This window comes from Pelodiscus sinensis, chromosome 4 (assembly GCF_052426305.1).
Source record: "Pelodiscus sinensis isolate ZL-2025 chromosome 4, ASM5242630v1, whole genome shotgun sequence".
Taxonomy (NCBI): Eukaryota; Metazoa; Chordata; order Testudines; family Trionychidae; genus Pelodiscus; species Pelodiscus sinensis.
In genome coordinates, this window is record NC_143055.1 from 70865538 (window position 1) to 70890129 (window position 24592).

At 41.6% G+C, this 24592-nt stretch overlaps 1 protein-coding gene across 3 annotated transcripts in view; it reads right to left on the bottom strand.

Moving 5' to 3' along the window:
* The window catches only part of PALLD (palladin, cytoskeletal associated protein), a 321744-nt gene that overhangs the window by 186499 nt on the left and 110653 nt on the right, over positions 1–24592 (bottom strand). For all 3 annotated transcript variants that reach the window (XM_075931129.2, XM_075931128.2, XM_014574906.4), the window contains exons 3-6: positions 12417–12595; positions 5545–5611; positions 2147–2252; positions 124–198 (exon numbers count right to left, since the gene is read on the bottom strand). In XM_075931129.2, coding sequence (XP_075787244.1) covers positions 124–198; positions 2147–2252; positions 5545–5611; positions 12417–12595 — 427 coding nt within the window. The remainder of the gene's footprint in view (positions 1–123; positions 199–2146; positions 2253–5544; positions 5612–12416; positions 12596–24592) is intronic.

Sequence of the window (24592 nt, forward strand, 5' to 3'; positions counted from 1 at the left end):
TAAGTAGCCACTAGTCCCCACAAGGAAAAGTTATACAGTATATGTTTTAACACAATTAAAGCATTTATGTATTATTAAAGACTGGAAAATCAAATGTAAATATATACGATAGAGAAAACAGACCTTTGTAAAAATGGGTGTGGAGTAGAGAGGCTTGGATCCATCTAGTCGGTACAGACAGGAAGTAGGGCTTTGGACCTAGAAAACAAATAAACAAAAACGACGACTGTCCTTGAAGTGCTAAATATATTATTACTGTAATGTTTGAATATGCTATCATGTGATCTATATAGCTCAAACGCAAAGCCAAAGACCAAAAAACTCCTTTGCAGGATTATTACAGTACAGTCATTGTGTGACTTTACTATTCCACCCCTGTTGTACTTCTGCAATCAAAATGCAAGATTTAAAGATTTTTATACTCCCTATGAGAATTGTGTTCCCATTTGTTAATACAATAATGAGTTGTGTGTGTGTTGGATGTCTCATCTTTAAAACATCTCCACAAAACTAAGTAGTTCTGCATTGCCTATTATTAGGTACCATATAACAATGTACAGGTTGTACCTCCCTTAACTGGGACTCTCTGATCTGACAACATCCACGGTCTAACAGGAACCAGGATGTTCCTGGACAACAGAGCCCAGGCGTACGGAGGTCGGGCTGTAGGGCAGGAGTGTGGCGAGGAGACCGGCGACTCACATGGGAGTACCATGCAGGGTGGGGGGACGTGGAGGGGTGGACGGCACAGTGGAGGTATGCGGGGTGGGGGGACGTGGAGGGGTGGACGGCACCTGTGGCTGGGAGGTAGCAGGGTTTGGCAGCTATGGGCGACTAATACTGAGGGGAGGGGCATAAAGAAACTTTGTCAGTATCAAAGCTCTAGCCCTGGCCACAGCCAGAGAGCTCCAGCCCCGGCTTAGGAGCTGGGAGTCCGGCAGTGGCTGCAGAGCTCTGGCCACATCCACAGAGCTCAGGGCCTGGCAATGGCTGTGGAGTTCGGGCCCAGCAGTGGCTGCAGATCTCTAGCGCCAGTCACAGAGCTTAGTTTTTAGCAGCGGCAGCTAGGGAACTCCACTCTGAGGAGCCACAGCTAGGCAGGCAGCAGTGGTGCTGGGCTGGAGCTCTAGCTGGGGGCAGCAGGACAGCACGGGTCATGTTGGGAAGGACCTCCTCTTGTCTGGCAAACCCCCTTGTTCGGGACCTGTCAGGTCCTGAGGGTGCCAGATGAGGGAGGTCCAACCTGTAGTATGTTGGGTTTGTTTTTTTTAAAAGTACAAGGAGCCAATGTAAAAAAAGGGGAGCAGGAGAGGGAGAAGGGTCAGTTTCAATTAAGTTAATATTGAGGGAAAATTTGATGGTCTAGAGACAAAGTATCTATAAAGTATAGATACTTTATAACTCATAATTACTTCAGTCAAACTTACTTCCAACAGCTGATGTACTACTATAACTGAAACCACAACTATGTGATTTAAGTTAACCACAGAAAAAAATTAGTCATTTTGTGCTAAAAGTACATAATTAAATGTAATATACATAGGGAGTTCTTATGTATATTGTATTTAGACTGCTGAGAACTACCATAAATCATATTAATGTACTATACTGTATAGTATTGAGAACATGCTGACATTATGGTTATGATTGTGGTGTAAAAAAATCTAAAACATATGCACACATGCTCACATGGGCAAAGTCTACACTGCACACTTATTTCAAAATAACATCAGTTATTTTGAAGTAACAGAATGCATGTCTACACAGCAAGCCCAAAATAACGGTCTTCTTACTCCGACTTCTGTAACAACCCTCATTTCATGAGGAGCAAGGAAGTATGTTCTTCTTTCGACTTCTTGCTGTGTAGACAGCGCCAAAAGTCGAGTTAAAGTACTTCGACGTCAGCTATGCAATTAATGTAGCTGAAGTTGTGTATCTTAACTCGACTTTAACCCACAGGGTAGACATACCCTATACATGGAAAGGTGACAAATAAAATAATAGTTTGAGAACAATTGTTTTTGCTAAGTTGCTCTTCAGATTTCAAGTTCAATAATACGTACGATCTCTCACCCCCCAAATGGAAGTTCCTCCTCCCCCAAAATTTAATGTATTTGACTGATTTAACAACATAATGCCTGAGTACCTGCTGAATGGGCACAGAGATAGGCTGAATTACAGCTGTGGTAACTCCAGCCTTTGGAGTAGATGATCCTATTGTTAAGGAAACCGAAGTGGTTTTCTTCTGGGCCCTGGATAAAAGTGAAAAATTAACATTTTTGTCAGATCACATGGAATGAAATGAGCTCCTTTGGAACCAAAATTATCTCAAATCCCAAAAGAATTTTGAGTTTAACCAAAAGAGATGACACTGTATTTTATTTGCAATGTTGTTGCGGTTAAACTGATCCCAGGATATTAGATAAACAAGGTGGGTAAGATAATATATTATTGGAGCAACTTCTGTTGATGAAAAAACCCAGCCTTTTGAGCCTGCACAAAGCTCTATCTTCAGGAGGTCTGAGTGCCTAGTATAAGGTACTGAGTATCTTTTAGAAGAATTCTGTGTAAGCTCAAAAGTTTGGGTTTTTTCCACCAACAGATGTTGCACCAATAAAATATTACCTGAACCACTGTGTCTGCCTACCTCTCTGTATCTCTATGCAATATATAAACTAATTCTGATCACGCTGTCACCTTAAAATTACAAAATCAGCTTCCATTTTAGTCCATATTTCTAGCATTCCAAAATATTCACTTTGGGCAAAGACAGAGTATATCAGCCTTAAACCTAATGGCTGTGTCTACACTGGGCCACTTATTCCGGAAAAGCAGCCGCTTTTCTGGAATAAGCTGCGAGCTGTCTACACTGGCCCCTTGAATTTCCGGAAAAGCAGTGACGATTTACTGTAAGAAATCAGCTGCTTTTCCGGAAAAACTATGCTGCTCCCGCTCGGGCAAAAGTCCTTTTTCCGGAAAACTGTTCCGAAAAAGGGCCAGTGTAGAGTAGTCTTGTCCGCAAAAAAGCCCCGATCGCGAAAATGACGATCGGGGCTTTTTTCCAGAAAAGCGCGTCTACATTGGCCACGGACGCTTTTCCAGAAAAAGGGCTTTTCCGGAAAAGCATCCTGCCAATGTAGACACTCTTTTTCCGGAAATACTTATAACAGAAAACTGTTCCGTTTTAAGCATTTCTGGAAAAAGGTGCCAGTGTAGACACAGTCAATATGTTGGAAGGTTTGAGCAAAATCCCTTCATCAGCTGCTTTTCAGTTATGGGAATGTATAAACTGTAAAACAAAACATTTTATTTAGAAAACAAACTTGACATCCACTCAAGTCTGAGGATTACTACTTTTGCTTTGGTTTGGACGACAGGTTCTAGAAAATTACAGGTTGAACCTCTAAAATCCAGGACACTCTGGTCCAACTACATCTGTGGTCTGGAAAGACCATGGATATTGCTGGTCCAGAACCTGGCTGACCAGGTTCAGGGGCTGGGCTGGTGGTAGGGAGCATGGGACCAGCATAATGAGGAGCACAGCCCTGCCTGGAAGCGCAGCCCCGGCAGCAGCAGGGCCAGCACAGCAGGGAGTGCAGCCCCACCCAGCAGGAGGAAGCAGTGCCAGTGATCAAGAAAACAGCCCTGGTAAGCGGAAGGCTGACAGCACTGCCCTGGCCACGGCCAGCAAAGCAGGGAGAGTAGCCGTGCTGCAGCCAGCCTGGACTGGAGTCAGGGAGTGCAGCCTGAGCCAAATGCAAGAGCGCAACTCCAGCAAGGTCAGTGCACTGGGAAGCACAACCCCTGCAGGGCTGGGAGCAGCAGGCCTATAGCAATCCAGGACCACTTAGGTCCCAAAGGTGCTAGACCAGGGAAGTCCTGACTGTATTTTAAAATCAATCAATCAATCAATCGGGAGGAGAGAGGGAAGGGGTCAGTGATACACCCTCTTAATGTGCACAGCTAGTATGTGCTAGGATTTCATAAAGTTAGCTCCAGCCTCTGCCACCCTTACTCACAACGAATAAATATCCACTTTTCCACAAATAGTCAATTTTCTTCAGGGTGACTGCTCAGAATTAGCATGGACACAGATGGCAGATCTGATCTTTAGTGATGCCCACACTTGTAACACTGCGGCTATGTCTACACTACGAGTTCTCAGCAAAAAATATGCAAATGAGGGACTCATTTGCATGAGTCATGATCTCATTTGCATATTTTCTGTGGATCCAATCTTGCGCTGGGGTTTTTGCGCAAAAGCAAGCAGTGTGGACGTTTTCTTTTTGTGCAAAAACCCCTTTTCCCACAAGATTGGTAAACCTCTTTTTTGGGGGCATGAGGATCTTGTGGAAAAAGGGTTTTTTTCCGCAAAAAGAAAACGTCCACAATGCTTGTTTTTGCACAAAAACCCCAGCACAAAAATGGATGGGCAGAAAATATTCAAATGATATCACGACTCATGCAAATGAGTTCCTCATTTGCATATTTTTGACAAGAAAACTCATAGTGTAGACGTAATCTGCATGTTTTCTCTACCTAATCAAAGAAAGAGACTAGTCAGGGACAAGAGATGTGACCCAATATGTTTGACAGAGATTATTTCCATGAGAGAAACCAATGAAATAAAATTCTGAATGTCCAGGATAGAAGAAAGTGTTGAACATAAACAATTTAAGGCTTCTTGTATTCTAAAATACTTTGCAAATTCTAAGATTTCATCCAGAAAATAAGTTTCTCTTTTTTCCTTTTATAAAGATACAGTTCTCACAATAGAAACAGATATATTACTGCCTGTTTAAGCTTCAGAAAAAACTCTCACCACTACACCTCCAACCTTCTTTTCTCCTTTTGGCACCATCCAAAAAAACACCTTCAATTATGAAATATTTGATACAGGTGAGCAAGGAACCGCATTTTGTTTTGGGTAAAACCTCACAGACTTGTAAAATTGTTCATTTTGCTTTTTTACTTTCAAAATTTTACCTAATTTCCAGATACATCAAAATGGGATCGTTATAAATACTTTTACATGAATGCCTTCCATATGCTTATTCAAATACAGTATTGCAAAAGTATTTCCAAATATAAATTTGGCTCAGCTATACAACTATTTACCCCTTTGTCACAGAGATGTATATGTAATTTTCCAGCACATATTAAACTTTCTTCCATATGTTAAACTGATTTTGTTGTTTTAAAAAGTTCCCTTTGCTTGATGCTCTGTGAATAGAACAAAGTTGATCTGGTTATTGCTATTTTCTGCATGCATTATAAATCAACATATTTTCTTTTAGATAGATGTCCATTGGTCTAATGGTTTTCTGTTTTGATAGCTCTGAGCCTACAATAAAACCAGCATGTAGCAAGTCCCAGGATCAAGGTCCGGTATTGTACTTTAACATATCTTGATCATTGATTAACAGAGTTCGCCTCATCTTTTGGAGTAACATCAGCTAGGAAAGATACAGAACAGTGTTGCTACCATTCTTATACAATTACATAGTAAATTTGCTTACCATAGGTATTACTGAGTACACTTACTGTGGCATAGCTCCAGATTTTGATTTGAAAACTAAACTTTCACTCTCAGAATCTGTTGAGCTGACACCTGCGAGGAAAGAGGGTATATTTAGTGTTGTTACACACTTTCCCTGATCTCCACTATGTTTAATTTCAAAATACTATACTTATTTAGTATTATTCTGACAGCTTTAAATTAAATGAATTTATAGGATGTACTATAAGTGAAATCATTTCAATGCAGAGCTAGAAATTATTTTTTCAAAAAAAAACTGTAGCGTTTCTGTTTACTTGGCATGACTTCATGATCTTTAAACAGCTTGGGAGGGGTAACTGTACTGATACACATTATTAAAGGTTAATTGTTTTTCCTGGAGTTTTTAATTCCTTCACATTAATGCAAGTTAAGCAGGAAAAAAATTGACTACCTACACACACACTATTTTTCCTTAGAAGAGGAGTTAATCAGTCATATTAATTTCTTACTGGTTTAACATCATGGAACTATTTGGAGCAGAGGCAACACGTGCAGGGCATATGGGGTCACATGCGTCTTGCCCTGATTTGCTGCTTGGCTACTCCTAAGAATGCTCATTGGACTGAGCATGTTCAGTAATCTTGCTGAAACCAGCTGCCCTCCCTCACTCCCAGCTTCCCGCACCCCTTCCATTGGCAAGCATGGGTCGTTTTTGCTTTGTTTAAGGGGATGAATTTTTAATTAATTCTAGGACAGGGTATTTAAGACATAAGAAATATAAGGAAGCTGCTGCTATGTGCTACTATTAAATTAATATGCATGACAGACAAGAGTCCTGAAGAAATCACCCTTCTGTGCTACCAACGTATGTTTAAAAAGGTGATGTGTGGCATTTTCAATGTCTTTGTGGGCCAAGATGTGGAAATACATAGACCTGGATTGCATCAGAGACTGCATTTGATCTTACATGAAAGAAACTGTATTACCTAACATATAGAGAGCTTTAAAAAAATGTAAAACATCAGCATTAATTCAAGATTCCCAGTAAAGCATTGTGACAGTCTGTGCCTTCAGGTTCACCCTTTTTTACAAGGCTATGATAAATTTTGTACAAAGTGTGCCTTGAGAGTTTTCAGTTAAACTCTCATAATTTACTAATCATTCTTGCCATAATAAAATGTATGGCAATATTGTATGTAAAGTTATAAAATTCTACTGTTTAAGACATGTTCCAAGTTTGGGGAAACAGCTCCAAACCAGTTCCCCAGAGAAAACAGGCAAGCCATGACCTCAGCTACATGTCAACATAATCAAATGGACCACAAACTAGTTAAGCAGCTATTTTCTGGCATTAAAAAGAGTGTAAGTGAAAAATGTACATGTTGGCAAAAAAAGACTGGTTGTTGCCTTAACACCTTCTGGAGAGGATTCTCAAAGAAGAGAAATGCTATAAAAATTGGTGCAAATGCCTCATTTTATCTCTTCCCTCTCATCTCTATTCACTGCATCAACACCACCTAAAAGACAAAGGAAGCACCACTGAATTGGGGAAGGGCTTCTGGCAGAAAGGAAACCAGCCAGACTTCTGTAAGCATGTGGTGACAGAAACCTGTTGAGTGAATTTAAAGCATCTTGTTAAGCTAGGTACTAGTTTATTTTTTATCTTGTATTTCTTTGTAACCTATTCTGACTTTTATACCTCAATGCTTGTAATAACTTAAAATATTTCCATAGTTAATAAACTTGTTTTATCTAAACCAGTGTGTTTGGGTTCAAATGTCTGGGAAAACAAGATCTTCATGTATCATTTTCTATTAATGAAATGATGGAAAAATACAAGCTCATAGTAAGTCTAAGAGGGTACTGGGCAATATGAGATGTAGATTTCTGGACACAAGTCTGGGGCTGGGAATTTGCTGGTGTCATTCTAACATAATTCATGAGTGGCTAGCTAGCTATATCACCCACACAGTACATCTGGGGTGTCATTTATCTACTGGAAGCTGTGGGGGGGCAGACCAGGAGGGGTTGCTCTCACAATGAAGAAGAGTAAAAGGCACTGCAGATTGGAGAACTGAGGGGACTCAGCTGTTCAACAGTCCAGATTGTACCCTGGGTAATGTAACAAGCATGTTTAAATAAACTGGTCATATATCCCAACGTGGTGCTGTTGCATCAGGTTGATTTTTTAAGCTTTCATCTGTCTGTCAAGTAAGGCTTTACACTAGTAAATATACAAATATTTATAGAAATGACATCACCCTTCTATAGCTACATACTTATACTTGTTACAGAGTAGCAAACAGGCTTATCCACTTGCTGGTTTAAGTGAACAGGTGTGGCCAATACATTTATAGATAAACTTTAACCTTAACTGTAACTCAGTATAGGATAACATTTGCATGCTAAACTGGTCGCACATTACTTTCTCAGTTCAGAGGCTATTTATATTCACCTGCATGCATTATAATCATCAATCTATTGCTGAGGACCCTGCAACCTTCTGAGAAGTAAAATGCTGTCTTTCATTCCCATTTACCCCCTTCATTAATGATTGCATGAGACTGTGCACATAATAACCAGGGGTCTTAGTTCTTTATTAATGGTGACTTTGAAAGAAATTTAATGCTTTGAAAAATACCAGAATTAAGGTTCAAATTTTGATGTCTGCCATTTATCATACTCCAAATTTAAATCCAGGCATTCTGTGCAACTGAGAGTTTTGATATAATCTATGTATCCCAGAACATATTGAACATGGGAATAAAACTTTTTTCATGTGCTTTAAAAAAAAAAAAAAAACAACAACAAAAACCCAGAAACTGACATTTCAAAAAAATAATTTTATTCAGAGCCACATTTACAAGACACTTGGTAAGGAGAGGAGAGGAGAGTGGCAGGAGGAGAGGGGGGAGGAAGGGAGAAGGGGTTTCTTCTTTAGAGATGCATGAGAATGAAAAACTGTTCTTGCTTATTCTGAACCTAGCCTCAGAAACTTGTGTTTGATAAAATCATGTTCTACAAAGTAGCTGCTTATTGCAAAGACTGGCTTCTGGGGAAAGGATGAATATTTATATATCTGCATGATTCTGTCTATATTCAGTGTTGCTAGACTATAAAAGTTAGGAAATAGGTGTGTTGTAATAACTGAACCTACAAATTTACCCTACTTCTGAGCTCAGCTGTGAAAAGTGAACGAAAGTTTATAAAAATAATCACAATAAAATAAAGCAATAAATTGATGAAGAAAGGTGCAAAAGGGAAAGGAAAGATTAAATTAATGTAAGTCAAGGAAGGATTGCTTTAAGATATCATGTCCGGTAAACAAGAAAAATATGGGGCCAGAAATTAATGAACCAAAAATCAGTGTATCAGAAATTAGGGCTAATTTGTGGGGGGAAAAAAACAGTGAGTAGATGAGCTATTCTCCCTGACTCCTTTTTGTGATTCTTAACAAGAAAAGACTTTGAGAAGAAGTTAGCAGACGCAGCAGCTGTCTGACAAGCGCTGCAGTGAACTTTATCAGCATGGTTGCCACCCTTAAAGTTGAGTTGACATGGAAGTTTCTCATGGCTATCCATAAATGAAGGAAAAAGTGGTCTTTGGTGGGGCTTTAGAGAGAAAACTGTTTGAGGAATGGGTACATTAAATGTACATAAGAACATAAGAACGGCCATACTGGGTCAGACCAAAGGTCCATCTAGCCCAGTATCCCGTCTACCGACAGTGGCCAGCACCAGGTGCCCCAGAGAGGGTGGACTGAAGACAATGATCAAGCGATTTGTCTCCTGCCATCCCTCTCCAGCCTCTGACAAACAAACAGAGGCCAAGGACACCATTTTATCCCCTGGCTAATAGCCTTTTATGGACCTAACCTCCATGAAATTATCTAGCGTCTCTTTAAACTCTATTATAGTCCTAGCCTTCACAGCCTCCTCTGGCAAGGAGTTCCACAGGTTGACTACACGCTGTGTGAAGAACTTTCGCTTATTAGTTTTAAACCTGCTCCCCATTAATTTCATTTGGTGTCCTCTAGTTCTTCTATTTAGGGAACTAATAAATAACTTTTCTTTATCCACCCTCTCCACACCACTCATGATTTTATATATCTCTATCATATCCCCCCTCAGTCTCCTCTTTTCTAAACTGAAAAGTCCCAGTCGCTTTAGCCTCTCCTCATATGGGACCCGTTCCAAACCCCTAATCATTTTAGTTGCCCTTTTCTGAACCCTTTCCAAGGCCAAAATATCTTTTTTGAGGTGAGGAGACCACATCTGTACACAGTATTCAAGATGTGGGCATACCATAGTTTTATACAGGGGCAGTAAGATATTCTGTGTCTTATTTTCTATCCCTTTCCTAATAATTCCTAGCATCCTATTTGCCTTTTTGACCGCCGCTGCACACTGTGTGGAAGTTTTCAGAGAACTGTCCACGATAACTCCAAGATCTCTTTCCTGATTTGTCGTAGCCAAATTAGCTCCCATCATACTGTACGTATAGTTGGGGTTACTTTTCCCCCCGATGTGCATTACTTTACACTTATCCACATTAAATTTCATTTTCTATTTTGTTGCCCAATCACTCAGTTTGGTGAGATCTTCTTGGAGTCCCTCACAGTCTGCTTCTGTCTTGACTATCCTAAACAGTTTTGTATCATCTGCAAACTTTACTACCTCACTGCTTACCCCTTTCTCCAGATCATTTATGATGCTAATGCATCTTAATGAAGAATAAAAGCTCTAGATCAGCAATGGGCAACCAAGAATGGTGAGTGGGCTGCATAGGTGGGTGACCTGCAGCCCACTGGAGTTCCACCTACAGCCCGGGCACCCCGTCTCCCCGATGCACCTTTTGTGAACTGAGGCCCTGCGCATCCTACTCTTCCCCTTCTCTTCCCGTACTTTCAGATTGCCATGAATCCGTTGAATTGTGCTCTATTCCCAAACAGCTGATTCAGGCATTCAAGCTGTGGGAGGGAGGGAGGAGTGAAGTGAGGGTATCTAGTGCCCGAAAGTGCGAGAGGCATGTGGGGGAACAATGAGGCAAGGGTACGCGGGCTGCAAGTGGAGTCCCACAGGCCCACATATTGCCTGCGGGATGCAGAATCCCCACCAATGCTGTAAATCTAGAGGAAACAATATGTTCACAAGGATAGGGATGTTCCTTTGAATTTAAGTACTGAATATTGAAAATAAAAATGCTTATACAATGATAAAATAGTACTAATATTACATTTGCATCTATTTTTATATATTTAGCTGTAAATAGATAAAATGTAACAGGCTGCATTTATGAACTAAAACCCCCAATAAAACAAATTATGCCGAAAATGGCTGAAAGAACATTAGTTGCTCACAGGAAAAAACTGAACTAACTCAACTATGGCTTTAAATATGGCATAATTAACAACTCCTTTGAATGGGTTTCCAAAAGAGCTTAACTTCAGTTGGCTAATATGATACTTGAGCTATGAGAATTTTGAATCCAGAGAAAGATGAGAAGAATTGCTGGTATTTAGTTCTAGGAATGCCTGCATTTTAATCTCACTTAAAATTTTTAAAGAGCAAATATTTAAAGCATGCAGGCCAGATTCTCAGTGCATTCATTAGTGCGTCAGAATTTCTTTTGTTTGATGTTAGTACATTCAATTAAAAATTGCTTAATTTGCAAACAAATGAGTCACATTACATCTGTGATCAGTCCCCTGCGTTTATTCAGTTTAAAGTAATGGAGTCTAAGTTTGTCCCATGACACTTCAAAAGGTTATAGTGTCAAAATGGTTTTCATACCAAAATAATCCTAAATAGAGGCTCAGACTATTTGTTGCTTCTTATTTCTATAGACAGGTGCGCCTTTCATCTCCTTCCCCCACTCCAAGCACCCTGTATGGCCCCTTCCCATTCCTCTATTCCAGGGATTCCCAGCAAGCCCCATGGAATCTGTGAATACACCCACTCATTCCAGATTTCTTCATTCTCTCCCCCACCTTTGTCCCACCATTTCCTCCCTCCTCCCCACACCAGCATCCACCATCTATCCTTCCCCTATGTCAGCATCTGTGAGAGTCCCCATTCCACTCTTCCTCCCAATTTTTTTTATTTGATTTGGGCCTGGGAGGTACTGCATTCAGGGTGTCTGTTTCTAAACTGCACTGGGAGATAGGCAGAGCTGAGCTGCCACAATTATGCCAGCAGGTGTTAATGGGTACAATCAAGTGGTTCTTTGACCTATAAAACTATGGAAGCACTTATATCTGCTAGGCAGGTGCCAGGGTGACTGTCTCTCTTCCATTTCCCCTTTTAGTGCACCAGTGCTTATCAGAATCAATACGATTCTTCCCGTCAATGTCTAGAACTTTCTGTGAACTTTTATAGACCCAGAAATGCAAGTGAGTTGAGCAACAAATCATAAACAAAACCTAAGCTATGTCTACACCATCTTGCGCCAAAAATATGCAAATGAGACTAAGCGTGGAATATCGCCGAGCCTCATTTGCATAGCTAATGAGCTGCCATTTTTGCGGAAGAGGCTCTTGCACAAGAAGGAGCGTCTACACTGCCCCTTCTTGCATAAGAAAAACCCTCTTGTGCAATGCTGTTATTCCTGAAAGAGGCTCTTCCACAATGTTGGCGGCTCTTTAGATATGCAAATGAGGATCGGTGATATTCCACATTTAGCCTCATTTGCATATTTCTGGTGCAAGATTGCGCCAGTGTAGACAAAGTCCTAATGTGCAGTATCTAAAGTCAGCTTCATTTGTAAAATGGGATTTTGGCTCCCATATGCCTAGATCCCTTTTGACAAAGAAATGTAGGCCCAGATTTGTAAAGGTATTTAAGTACTGCTAAGCTCAGCACTGCAATGCCTAACTGATTTAGGGGTCCAAGTATTTTCATTTTACCCTTTTTCTTACCTTCAATGAACACTTCTGCAGAAGTACTATCAGAGCCAACAGAATTTGATGCCAGACAAGTGTAACGTCCAGTATCGTCCTCAAAGGCTTCTGCTATGACTAGTGAATGGAGGCCTCCACTTTCACAGTGGATCTGAATATCAGGGGAATTCTGCAACTCTTTCCCTTCACAGAACCATCTGCAGTTCACACATGAACAGGAACAGAAAACAAAAGAAAAAAGTGTTGATTTGCATCTATCACTAAGATAATGGCATGAAAAATTGTTGCAAACTCTGAAGAGCTATATACATAAAGGATAAGGAAAATATAGTGCTTGGTTTTGCATTTCATGTAACGTATCAAGAAATACCTTATATTAGCAAGTTGTCTATCTCAAGCTGGCAGTGAGGCACCTAAGAATACTTAATAAACACATATACTTACAAAATACAATTAAACTTCTCTTCTGGTACCATATGAACTTTGACATTCGGTTTCAATTTAATCTCGTTTTGAGACTCTAAGGCAGCATACAGAGAGGCAGGAAAATTCCTGTGTGTCATTACAAATCCTGCATCTAGAATATTTGATATTTGTTCTCAAATTTGCAATCAACCTAGCAAACCCATGTCTTGAATGTTAAAGTTCCTACCAGCATATGACCTTAGAGATTCCACTTCGGATACAAATGATATGATTCACTCTTGACAGCTTAACTGCTTTCCTTAACACCCAGAAGTTTGCTATGGAGGGCCCCAAAGTGATTTGTTTATCAATACAAGAGCATGCATACTCTCCCTTCTAGCATTCGTTCTTACAAATAGATTGTTTTCATTATACAACTATGCAAATGCATCGAAAGCCTGATTTATTTCAATATAAAGAAAACGCAGAATTTTCTACTCCAAACCACAAAAGGTTCAAAATCTCTTTGAAAAGATTTTCCTCTTAGTTCTTAACTACTTCTTAGTGTTTTTCTGCAGTTCTAATCTTCCCTTAATTACTTCAATCTGAAACTTTTTGCTCTGTTGGCATCTTGTTCTTGTTTTCAGGGCATTAGAGACCTTATCTGTTGCTTTTCCTAAATTTTAAGAAAATGTGATCCAGGGTTAGGAACAGTTTGTAATGCTTCATTCAGACACAGACATCTCAAATAAAAATAAAAAGTCCGGTCATCTGAAGAAGTGGGCTGTACCCATGAAAGTTCATGATACCATCTACATGTTTTGTTAGACTATAAAGTGCTACCAGACCATTTGTTGTTTTTTAAGTTAATATCAAATAAAGTCATTTAGGATGGAACGGTCTATTCCTATTTCGTTCTAGCCAAATGGATAGAATAAAATTAATTTGTTTTCTTTTTCATCTATGATTAGCAAAACAGAAAGATATTTGGACAATTTGCTTCTAAAACATTAGAGCTGAATGATTGCATTTATTTTTGTTTTATACCTTAGAGTAAAAATGGTGCCTTCTCCACACAATATCTAATGGATTAACACATGAGGTAACTCCCATTAACACTAATGAGAATTGTGCACACAAGACTCCTGTGCAGATGAATAGACACAATATTCCTCAAGGCTAGGAAATGTTGATAATGGAACTACCATTCTGTTTTGTAATTGAAGACTAACAAGCTCCTATTGTGTGTCCTATTGTGCTCAAAGCTGTGTACACACACACACACACACACACACATACACACACACACACACACACACACACAGCATTGCTTCAGCAAAGAAACTTCCTTTTGTTTACTCAATAGCCCCATTTGGCCTAGTTTTACAATTATTTGGTCTGGGGACAAGTTCATCCTGTCAGTTCAGTTGCAATTAACAACATTTCTGTTCTCCCACCCCCCAACACCTTCCTATTCTGTGTGAAGAACTTCAATTACTACATCTTCCAGAATCCTAGGCTTTGGCCACCTTTTCTATAGGTGAAGAGTTTGATAATATAGAGGAAGGAAAGACTAACTCAGAATTTCTGGATTGATAACTATAGCCAAGACCCAGTAAAAAAAATGGGGAAATCAGAAGCCTAACAGCAATCCTATTCTTCTTTCCATTTCCTTTTTTCCTTTCTGGAAACATCTTTCAAAGCAAAGGCTCCATTCACAGCCTAATTATTTTCTCAGACAAGGACCAGTTTTAGTCTTGTGCAGATTTAAACTTCAAATGAGTCTCTACTGTCACCCAATTTCCTTTTATCCCAAATATTTATAGTACTATAATTCCTATGTTCATAAAAATGTCTGTTAAAAATTATGTTATCAGGGAGACTTATCCAGTGAGGTTTCCACAAAGTCCTTTAAAAAGAGGGGGGGGGGGAATGGAGAAGGGGAGGACCCGGTTTTCTTTCTTTCCCGGATACAAGAGATTTATGTGGCTAGCAACTAGTGACCTCAGTGGGAGTTATTGCAAATAAATCTTTTTGTATTCTGACTTCTAGTTGAGATTAAGAGCAATGTTCCCCCTATTTTTTTCCCATCCATGAACAAAATAAATTTTGTTATGGGCACCAATGATGGAAACACATGCTGCCAGCTATGGTTGCTCTGCTAATTAGCTGGACAGCATTTGATTCCTTTCTGGGTGTCCGCCCAAGCAGCCAGCTTGCATGGAACACTGGTTAGTCTATAAAGTGCTACTAGACCATTTGTAGGAAGTCACTATCATGACCCATCATTAGAAAGGAGAACATGAATCCCAACTGCCACATCAGACACTGCCTCATTACAGTAGCTGAAACCAGAAGATCAAAACACATTAGTAAACAATTCAATACAAAATTGGCTCCACCATCTTAAATATAATGCTTGATGAACAGGCCTGAATTCACCTCAGGGAAGAGGTGAAAATTAAGTCTGTTGAATAAATGCCTCACTAAAGTGTTTATTTTTCTTGCAATGAATTAGATATGTGGCAGTTCAGCTCACATGAAGCAGCACAAGTAGGATGGATCCCTTAGCCTTTCAGAAGTATGAGAAAGATGTTTCGCATATTATAAAACATGGATAAAGTCCTAAGACCTGCATGCACGAAGATGACCCTAATGAAATGTGCTGCGCACGCCTATGTACCAGAGACTGAAGCTTGTTTCTCTTTTCTTTTTCCAAGTGCTTTTTTGGGGGGCAAAAGAGCTTGAGGTACCCTTGGGGGGCAGGGGGTTTCAAGTGTTCACCCCTGGGTTTTTTTAGAGATCAAAAAGCACTTGATGGTGGCAGCCAATTCCCCAAAATCTGTGTGTTAGGATTTTGGGAGGGGAAGTTTTTGTAACCAGTGCCTATAGAGGCAAAGTTTTGAAGTTCTCTTGTGGGCTTCTGTGTTCTCTTGTGTTGCTCTGCCCTGGGCTTCCTGTAGTCAGCCGCTGGTCAGTTTCAGCAGCAGCTGACTTGGGGACGCCTGGGGCAGAGTAGCTGGGGTGCTGCCGGGTTGGTCCCGTAGTGCCGAGGAGCGGCGCTACCCCAGGCGTCGTCGGTGAGAAAAGCCTGGTCTGCTGGGGGGGGGGGACGCACTAGCTGCCCTGGGCTTCCTGGGTGGTCCCGCCTGCATCCTCCGCGTCTCCCTGGTCTGCTGGGGGGGGGGGAGGGGGGGGAAGAGGCTCCGCTTTTCTTGCCCCGGAGGATGCAGGTGGCGGGACCGCAGTGCATCTGGGCGTCCTGCTGCTTGCGTCCTCGGGGGCGAGAAAAGCCCCGTTTGTAACTGCGGATCCGACATAAGTCAGATGCGCGTAACACGGGGACTGCCTGTATTTCAAGTGACAGCAAAGTGAATTTTGACTGTGGTGCACACTTCACTGCTCTCAAACTTTTTTAATGGCTATCCTTAGCACCCTAATTTTACTACCATATGCTAGCCTGAAAGAAAAGAATTAGAGGACCTAGCTGTGAATCAGTTTATATATCATGCGTATCATGGTATGAGTTAATCATTTATACCATTTGTCCATCTCCTTCATTCCTCTTTCCTTCCTGTCCTGACAATCCTCTGTGTGCAGAAATGCATGTATGTCTGGGATTTTAATGACTGAAAGAATATTAACAGTTGAGCAGCATGCTGATTGACCAACTACCAAGGCCTTAAGAAAAACAGTTCAAGCTTTCTTCTAATGCATAATCCTGCTGTAACCTGTGTTTAATAAAAGTAACTGAGGAACAAGAAAGGTTTCCTTTCCACATACTCTTAAAAGTAATTTAACATGGCAGCTGAAATGAAATTTAAAGACTTATCCTGAGGGAAAAATTATAATAGGATACCATGACCAGTACAACATGTGAAGAGAGATAAGATGTTAATTAAGAAGTAATTTTATACTTAGTGGTGTTAAGTATGGCCAGCAATAAACACTAAATAGAAACAATGTAGTATTCCTTAGCGATGTAGTCAGTCATTCCATTATACCGGATAAACTCCTATTTTGTAATTTCCTCATAAAAATTATGAAATTTTTTCAAGAGAATTCTGTTCCCTGGCAGTAGCATGAAGCACAGAAGGGGAGGAAAGGTAAAAGATAGGACCAGTTGATATAGAAGCATTACAGTGCCCAATGTACTAAGCAGAGCAGGTTGCAGGAACTCCACAGCAGGTCTTCATTAGTCTACTCACGTTTAGAGGGGAAAATCTGATATCATGGAAGAGCAGTTTTGCAAATGCGGAGCATTCAGAAATAATGAGTCCACCCAAAAGACTATGTGATTGGCTTAGAATACACATGAACTAAAATATTAAAACTGGGGGTTTTATTTGCCCCTAAGTTGAGATTTTCAGGATCCGTATTTTCAGGTTTTTCTCTGTAATACTGACACATACAAACTCATTTATATGCCCATTGGGGATGTTAAAGGTTAACTGGTTAGCCTCACAATTAACGGGTGAGACTTACCAATTACGGTTAACCCATGCAGACTGGAGCTGCTTCAGCCGTAAGGGGCCCACCACGGGTGGGGTGTAATCCAGCCCTACCGGAGCAGCCTCTATTCGGGCCAGCCACTCATCACATTTCATTGATTAACTGGTAAACAAGATGTTTAACAGTTAACTAATTAAACAGTATTTTACATCCCTAATGCCCACCTCCTTTAATTTGAAAATTTTCTCAAGTATTTAAACTTTTAGTTATAATTATAAAATTATCATTCTGAGGCACACAGGCCTGAATCAAAGCATTTAAACATATGGCTAATCCAAACCTTTTCTGCAAAAAACATTTGGAACTATACCCACTTACACTATCTGAAATTTACTCTTTTAAGTTAAAATTAGACACACAACAACAGGTTTGGCCCAGAATGTTGTCGTCCTTTTTTAAAAAAAATATATAACTTACCTACATTGTTGTGGTGGTGGATGAGAACTGTGAGGTGTGTAATTCTACTAAAATCAAAAGTGGAACTAACTAGTATCATTTTGCATAGATTTTTATATCAGAGCAAAAGTTCACTCTGTATGTCTATGGAAACATACCATATAGATAAGACCCAGTAACAGAATAGTCTGATAAGACCATTCTATTTTAGTAAAATTTCTTATGTAAGCAAGCATTCCAAAACACAATGAATCATATTCTAGATAGTTTGTGCAACTGTCTACATGCATTGGGAATGTAAAATCCTGTTCAATTGGTTAGCCAGTTAAATGTTCTGTTTAACCGGTTAACCAATTAAATGGGACGAGTGGTGGGGCCGCTCTAGCTGAGCTCAAGCAGCCCTCTACCCTGCTTCAGCCTCCATTGGGTAACCGTAACCAGAAAGCTTCACCCAGTTAACCGGTTAAATATTCACATCCCTAACATACGTATAAAATAAAAGTCTAAGAGAAATGTGTGACCTTACTGACTGATAGAATATCTGTAAGTTAAGTTTTCTTTATGCCTCAAATTAACTGAAGTCACGAAAAGAAAATAAGTTTTGCTTTCCAAACAATAATTAATTACCATATACTAACATTGAAAATAAATTAACACTAGATAACAGAGATGATTTTACACTAGATAACAGAGATGAAAAATGGTCCATAGTAAAGACAGAATTATTGGGATGCCCAAAGAAAGTTATTGAGAAACTAGTGTCATGCAGGGATTAGTGTACAGGAAGTCCCCGAGTTACGTGGATCCGACTTACGTCAGAGCCGCAGTTACGAACGGGGCTTTTCTCGCCCCAGAGGACGGGAGTGGGGGGACGCCCAGATGCGCCGCGGTCTGCCGCCCCCATCCTCCGGGGCGAGAAAAGCTGCTCCCCGTCTCCCTGGTCTGCAGGGAGACGGGGAGCAAAGCCTTGGAGCACGCCTGCAGGGCAACAGCTCAAGCACGCCCAGGCTGTCCCACTGCAGGCGTGCTCTAAGGCTTTGCTCCCCGTCTCCCTGGTCTGACCATCAGACCAGGGAGACGGGGAGCAAATCCACGGAGCACGCCCGCAGGGGGACAGCTCAAGCGCACCCAGGCTGTCCCGCTGCGGGCGTGCTCTAAGGCTTTGCTCCCCGTCTCCCTGGTCTGACCAGCAGACCAGGGAGATGGGGAGCAAAGCCTCGGAGCACACCAGCAGTGGGACAGCCGTGATGTGCCTGGACTGTCCCGCTGCCCGCGTGCTCTGTGGCTTTGCTCCGTGTCTCCCAGGTCAGCAGACCAGGGAGACGGAGCAAAGCCGTGGAGGACTTGGGCGGTCCCGTCACCCCCGTCTCCCTGGTCTGCTGGGGGGGGGGGGAGGGGGTGCAGCTTGTGCCCCCCAGCAGACCAGGCTTTTCTTGCCTACCCCTGGGGTAGAGCAGCTGGGGGCTGCCGGGTTGCTCCCGCAGCGCTGCTCCGGACCAACCCGGCAGCACCCCAGCTGCTCTGCCCCAGGCGTCCTGATTCAGCCACTGCTGGTCAATTTCAGCAGCGGCTGACTTGGGGACGCCTGGGGCAGAGCAGCTGGGGTGCTGCTGGGTTGCTCCAGTAGCGCCGAGGAGGAGCCGCGCTACTGGAGCAACCCAGCAGCACCCCAGCTGCTCTGCCCCAAGCGTCCCCAAGTCAGCCGCTGCTGAAACTGACCAGCGGCTGACTACAGGAAGCCCGAGGCAGAGTTGCTCTGCCCCAGGCTTCCTGGAATCAGCCGCTGATCAGTTTCAGCAGCAGCTGACTTGGGGACGCCTGGGTTTCTTAAGTTGAATCTGTATGTAAGTCAGAACTGGCGTCCAGATTCAGCCGCGGTTGAAACGGATCAGTTTCAGCAGCGGCTGACACCAGTTCCGACTTACATACAGATTCAACTTAAGAACAAACCTACAGTCCCTATCTTGTACGTTACCCGGGGACTGCCTGTATTTGTTATAAGAGTTCAAGTTCAAGTCCCCTGCTAATCAGTCCCTCTTGGAGGATATTAATTTTTGCAGGTGACCTTGACTGAATGTGTGTTTTCTAGACCTTTGTAATCATTAAAATATGTATTACTTACTTGAAGAGTTTAACATGTTTTAAAAAAAGTCTAATATCTACCAATTTTCTTTTTGATGAATCTGGCTCCAAGTCTCATGGGTGCATTTATAACATGAGAAGATTAGAGATAAAGAAATGACTCATTGTGAAAGCTGATCTATTCACAGCACAGTGGCAAATGTTTTAGGTATCATACTTTAATCCAGTTTTAACAGTTATCCTGCAGAACAGGAGGAAACTGTGCAGCTGTTATTCATTCAGGAAGAAGGAGGCGGCAGATCATTCTTTTATTACTGACAAAGAGATTCTAGCCTCCTGACATGGAGAAAAAAAAATATAAGTGAAAGATTCTCTCTTTTGGTCCAGTCCTCTGTCTGGAAGACTATTTTATTTCTTAGACTAAAAAGTGGCTCAAGAGTGGACTATGCAGCAACTCAGAACATATCACCTACAGCATAAACACCTTTCAAGCAAGGGAGAGGGGTGAGTGATGTCCCAGGGGATAACAAAACCTTTCCCCTCTTGAGGAAGAAATCCTGTCTTAGAAAACAACTGTCTGTTCTTGCCCTTATTTGACCACATTACAAAAATCACCAAAATGACCCTAATCTGCATGGTCTGCTCAAGTGCTGAAAAGATGTAAGTGTGAATTAAACTAAGCATACATTTGGAATAAGGATGTTAAAGACTAGTTGACTAGTCGATTCCCCCAACCCCTTGCTGCCTCTATCAGACAGAGGCAGCAAAGGGGGGGGGGGAAATGGAGGGAGGGAAGGGGTACTTCCAAGGGCAGCACCACACAGCTGAGCCCGGCTCAGCTGTGCAGAGCTGCCTCTTTGAAACACCAACGTGGCGTTCAAAGGGGCAGCACCTCATAGCCGATCCCTGGCTCAGCTGTGAGTGCTTCCCCTTTGAAACACTGAGGCGGCGTCTCAAATCAGCAGCGCCGCCTGGAGTCAGCTGGGGACTCCCCAGCTCACCCCGGGCTCCGCACAGCATTTCAAATAGGCAACGCAACATGGAGTCCAGGGTCAGCGGGGGACCGGACTCCATGCTGCCCTGCTGCTTTGAAATGCACAAGAGCCCCCATTGAGGACTCTTGTACATTTCAAAGCTGGCACGCTCCTGTGCAGCCTGGAGTCAGCAGGACTTCCCACTGGCCCAAGGCTGCACACAATGTTCCACATTCCTCCTTTGAAATGTACAAAATGTCCTTGTTCATTTCAAAGGAGGAATGCAGAAGTGCCTATCGACTAGTCGACTGGTAAATTAACTGCAATTTAATATCCTTAATTTGGAAGAAGTGCATGTAAAACCTTGTACAGAGTTTTCTGCTCTATATTTGACTCAAGTCAGCAGTCTAAATCCATTACTTTTATAAGCAGTAATGTGACTCACAAGTAGGCTAAATAATATTTACAGATATTAATTCAAATTTAAAGCAACTTGTTTTGTCTGTATTTGTGACTTATTTTCTTTACATAAAACTGTGTGTGAAGTTTTATTCATAAGAATGTGCTTGGAAAAAAATGTCAGTTGTGCAAATGTGTGTTCATGCATTACTATGTATTTTCAAGAGAAGTGTTTATGTGGGCACCTTCAGAACTTCTTGTGGGTTTGGGCAATGATTAGAGCAGGGAACAAAAACTCTACCAGATGATGTAGGGTATGTCTGCACAGCAGCTGGGAGTAAAATTTGCACTAGCAGGGATTGAATCATCAAGCTAGCATGCTAGTCAGCAGAGACTTGGGCTAGCCACCCAAGCTCAGATCCAGAGGGTTGAGTGTGATTGACAATCCAAGCTGCTGCCTGAGCCAGAACATCCACATAGCTATTTTTAACATGCTATCTTGAGTTCTGCTAGCACCAGTCTGTCTCAGCCCCACCTGCAGCTCTTGCTCTGTATTTTTCATCTGAAGAAGTGGGTTGTGCTCATGAAAACTTACGATACTATCTACATGTATTTTTGATTAGTCTATAAGGTGCTACAGGACTATTATTGTTTTTAAGGTTTTTTTCTGTTACAGACTAGCACCTCTGAGACAGACCTTTAATTATTGAGCATCTGTGAGAGTCTGGGTGTTATACCAGAGTCAATTTCTCTCCTTTGGTGCCTCCTGAAGACTGTCTGCTGATTTTGAAGCATCTTCAGTGGCTTGGTCCTCCAGCCATGCCACAAAATTTGTTGAGAGTATTAAGAGTCCAGTAAATAAAGAGAGTCACGGTCCTCAGCAGGGTCTTCAGTCTTGGGGCTCTTAAACTCAGTCCTTTTTACAGGCTTCCAGCTGAAGTCAGTCACCTTTTTTGTGTTCATACCAGTTTACCAGTGCTAGGTGGGAGAATCTGGCCCTTCTTCTGGACAGTACTCCAACTTATGAACTCTATGAACAGCAACCACTTAATGCTCAACTTCATTCTTCTGCTGCTTTTTCCAGGGGCCTTTTCCTACTGGGCCCTTTCATCTCCAGGCCTACATCTTCAGGTCCTTCCATCGCCATTTCCGGCTATGTAAGTTCAGTCAGCCATAGAGTCTTTCTGATTGCTGAACTCCTTTGGCCAAAGAGGAGCACCTTGTCCACTCCTTTGCTCCCAGCCAAGAACTGCACTGTTAAGCCTCTCTCCTGCTCCTTTAACCCGGGCCAGTAGGGCCCTTATTAGCCACTGTTTAGCTTCTCTAGCCCTTGGAAGACTAGGGTTTCTATGGTTTTCAAATATCCGCTTCAGAGATTCCCCCTCTAGTCAGACCTGCCTTCAATATTCTGTTCTTCCCACATTACTCCAGGAAGCAGTAGGGATGTTAAATTGTAGGTAATTGACTAACTGAATAGTCGATGCATTTTGTATCGACTATTCAACAGGGCTGTTGCTACACTTTAAAGACGAAAGTACCATGTGGATCCCGGGGTCATCTAGGGACTCCTGGCCTAGCCTCACCTCGGGCTCCATGAAGTGCTGCCACTTTGAAATGCCGCCATGGGAGCCTGATGTCAGGCTCCTCCCAGGATTTCAAAGCAGCAGTACCATGTGGAGCCTGAGCTCCAGCCCCAGGCTCCACATGGCACTACCGTTTTGAAGTACCCGCTTCTTTCCTCCCATCCCTTGCTGCCTCTCTCTCATAGTATCAGTAAAAGGCACGGGGGGAGTGGGGAGAGCGACTAGTTCACAAGCTTGTTGACTATCCGATAAACATTTGCTTATTGGATAGTCGACTAGTCCTTCACATTCCTAGAAAGCAGCAGACTATAGCAGGACCATGGGGCCTCCTGTAAAGCGCTGCAAAGGCTAGATACACGCCCACAATGAGGATGTCACAAACAAAGAATTTCAAGCTGCAAAGCTGTTTACAAAAATTTAGATTTTCTTGAACTATTTTATCTTTCCTCCTCAAAAAACAGGTGAACTTACTTTTTGCAAACTTAAAAATAACCTAAAACAAAATTACTTCAGCCCAAAAGCTGAAAGTTTCAGAAAGTTGCAAATGACTGAGGAAAGGGGATTATGATGGAAACAAATAATAAACCTTAACTGTAATAGGATGCAATTACCTCATGGCTATAAAACTTTTTTTCCTCCATTTCTCATAACATTCTCCTGCTGAATTTATTTAAGAAATAATCCAGTTGGAGCACTTGAAAATCCTCCCTCCCCCAAAACACACACATACACACACACACACACATACGTGTTCTTGGCTTTGTGTGTACCTGTATCATTTACGTGAGGGAGGATGATCCATACATATACCCACAATGTAACATTGTTTCACTCATTGTGGTCTCGAGGAAACTATTAACAGAAATGGGACACACACTCAAGCATCATTAAAAGTCAAAAGAAAAAGTTGCAGACTTTAGACCTCATGCAGTTTTGAACTTTATGCAGGAATGGTTCATGACTGGCTAGTAAAAATAAGCTAGGAATACACAAGAGAAAACCACTAATAGTTATGTACTGTCTCTCTGGTTACAACCGTTAGCATACTGCAGAATATTTTGTGTTATAAACTAACTGCGATGGGTAGAAGGTAACTGGTTGGAAGAAGAGAAGTACAGTGTTTAACTTTTTAAAAAAGCAAGAAGTATAGCTAATAAGATAGCTATCATTACTTAGATCACTTTACTTGTCCAATTCACTCTGTTCCTTTCACCATTCTACAGCTATCTATCTTTTTACACTGCATGATCTTTGGGGTACTTCTCTCTTCTGTTTATAAAGCACCTAGAATATTTTGGCCACAATAGCAATACCAATCAACACCCATTTCATAGTTGCTGCTATCAACAATTGTGCTGCCCACTTCCAAGTTAAATGTAACATACAGAATGATGTATAGATGTAGAGAATGAGAAACTGCAATCATAAAACTGGGCAGAGGTGCATGCTCAGCTATTTTCAAGTTAAAGTTACTGTAGGTATATTGCACATTGTTTAAACCTGGATTTCATAGAAGAATGAAACACATGCACTTTATTGAAGAATTCCTTCATTCTTCCACACAGAATTTTTGTGTATCCATGTAATGATTATCACAGAAGTTTAAAACAGTAGCTATAGTATTAACTTCTAACATAGATAAAATAAGGACAGCTGCCACATATAGCATTTTCAACTAACTAAAGTTACTGCATGTAAAAAACCCTGTGAACACCCAGAAACTGAGCATTCCCCTCTCCCCCCTTCTGACAGGTAATTAAATTGAATGTTTTTGTACAACTTCCTGCCAGGGACTGGAACATCTTACCCTGAAGTCAAAGTAGCAGACATTATCAACATCTCA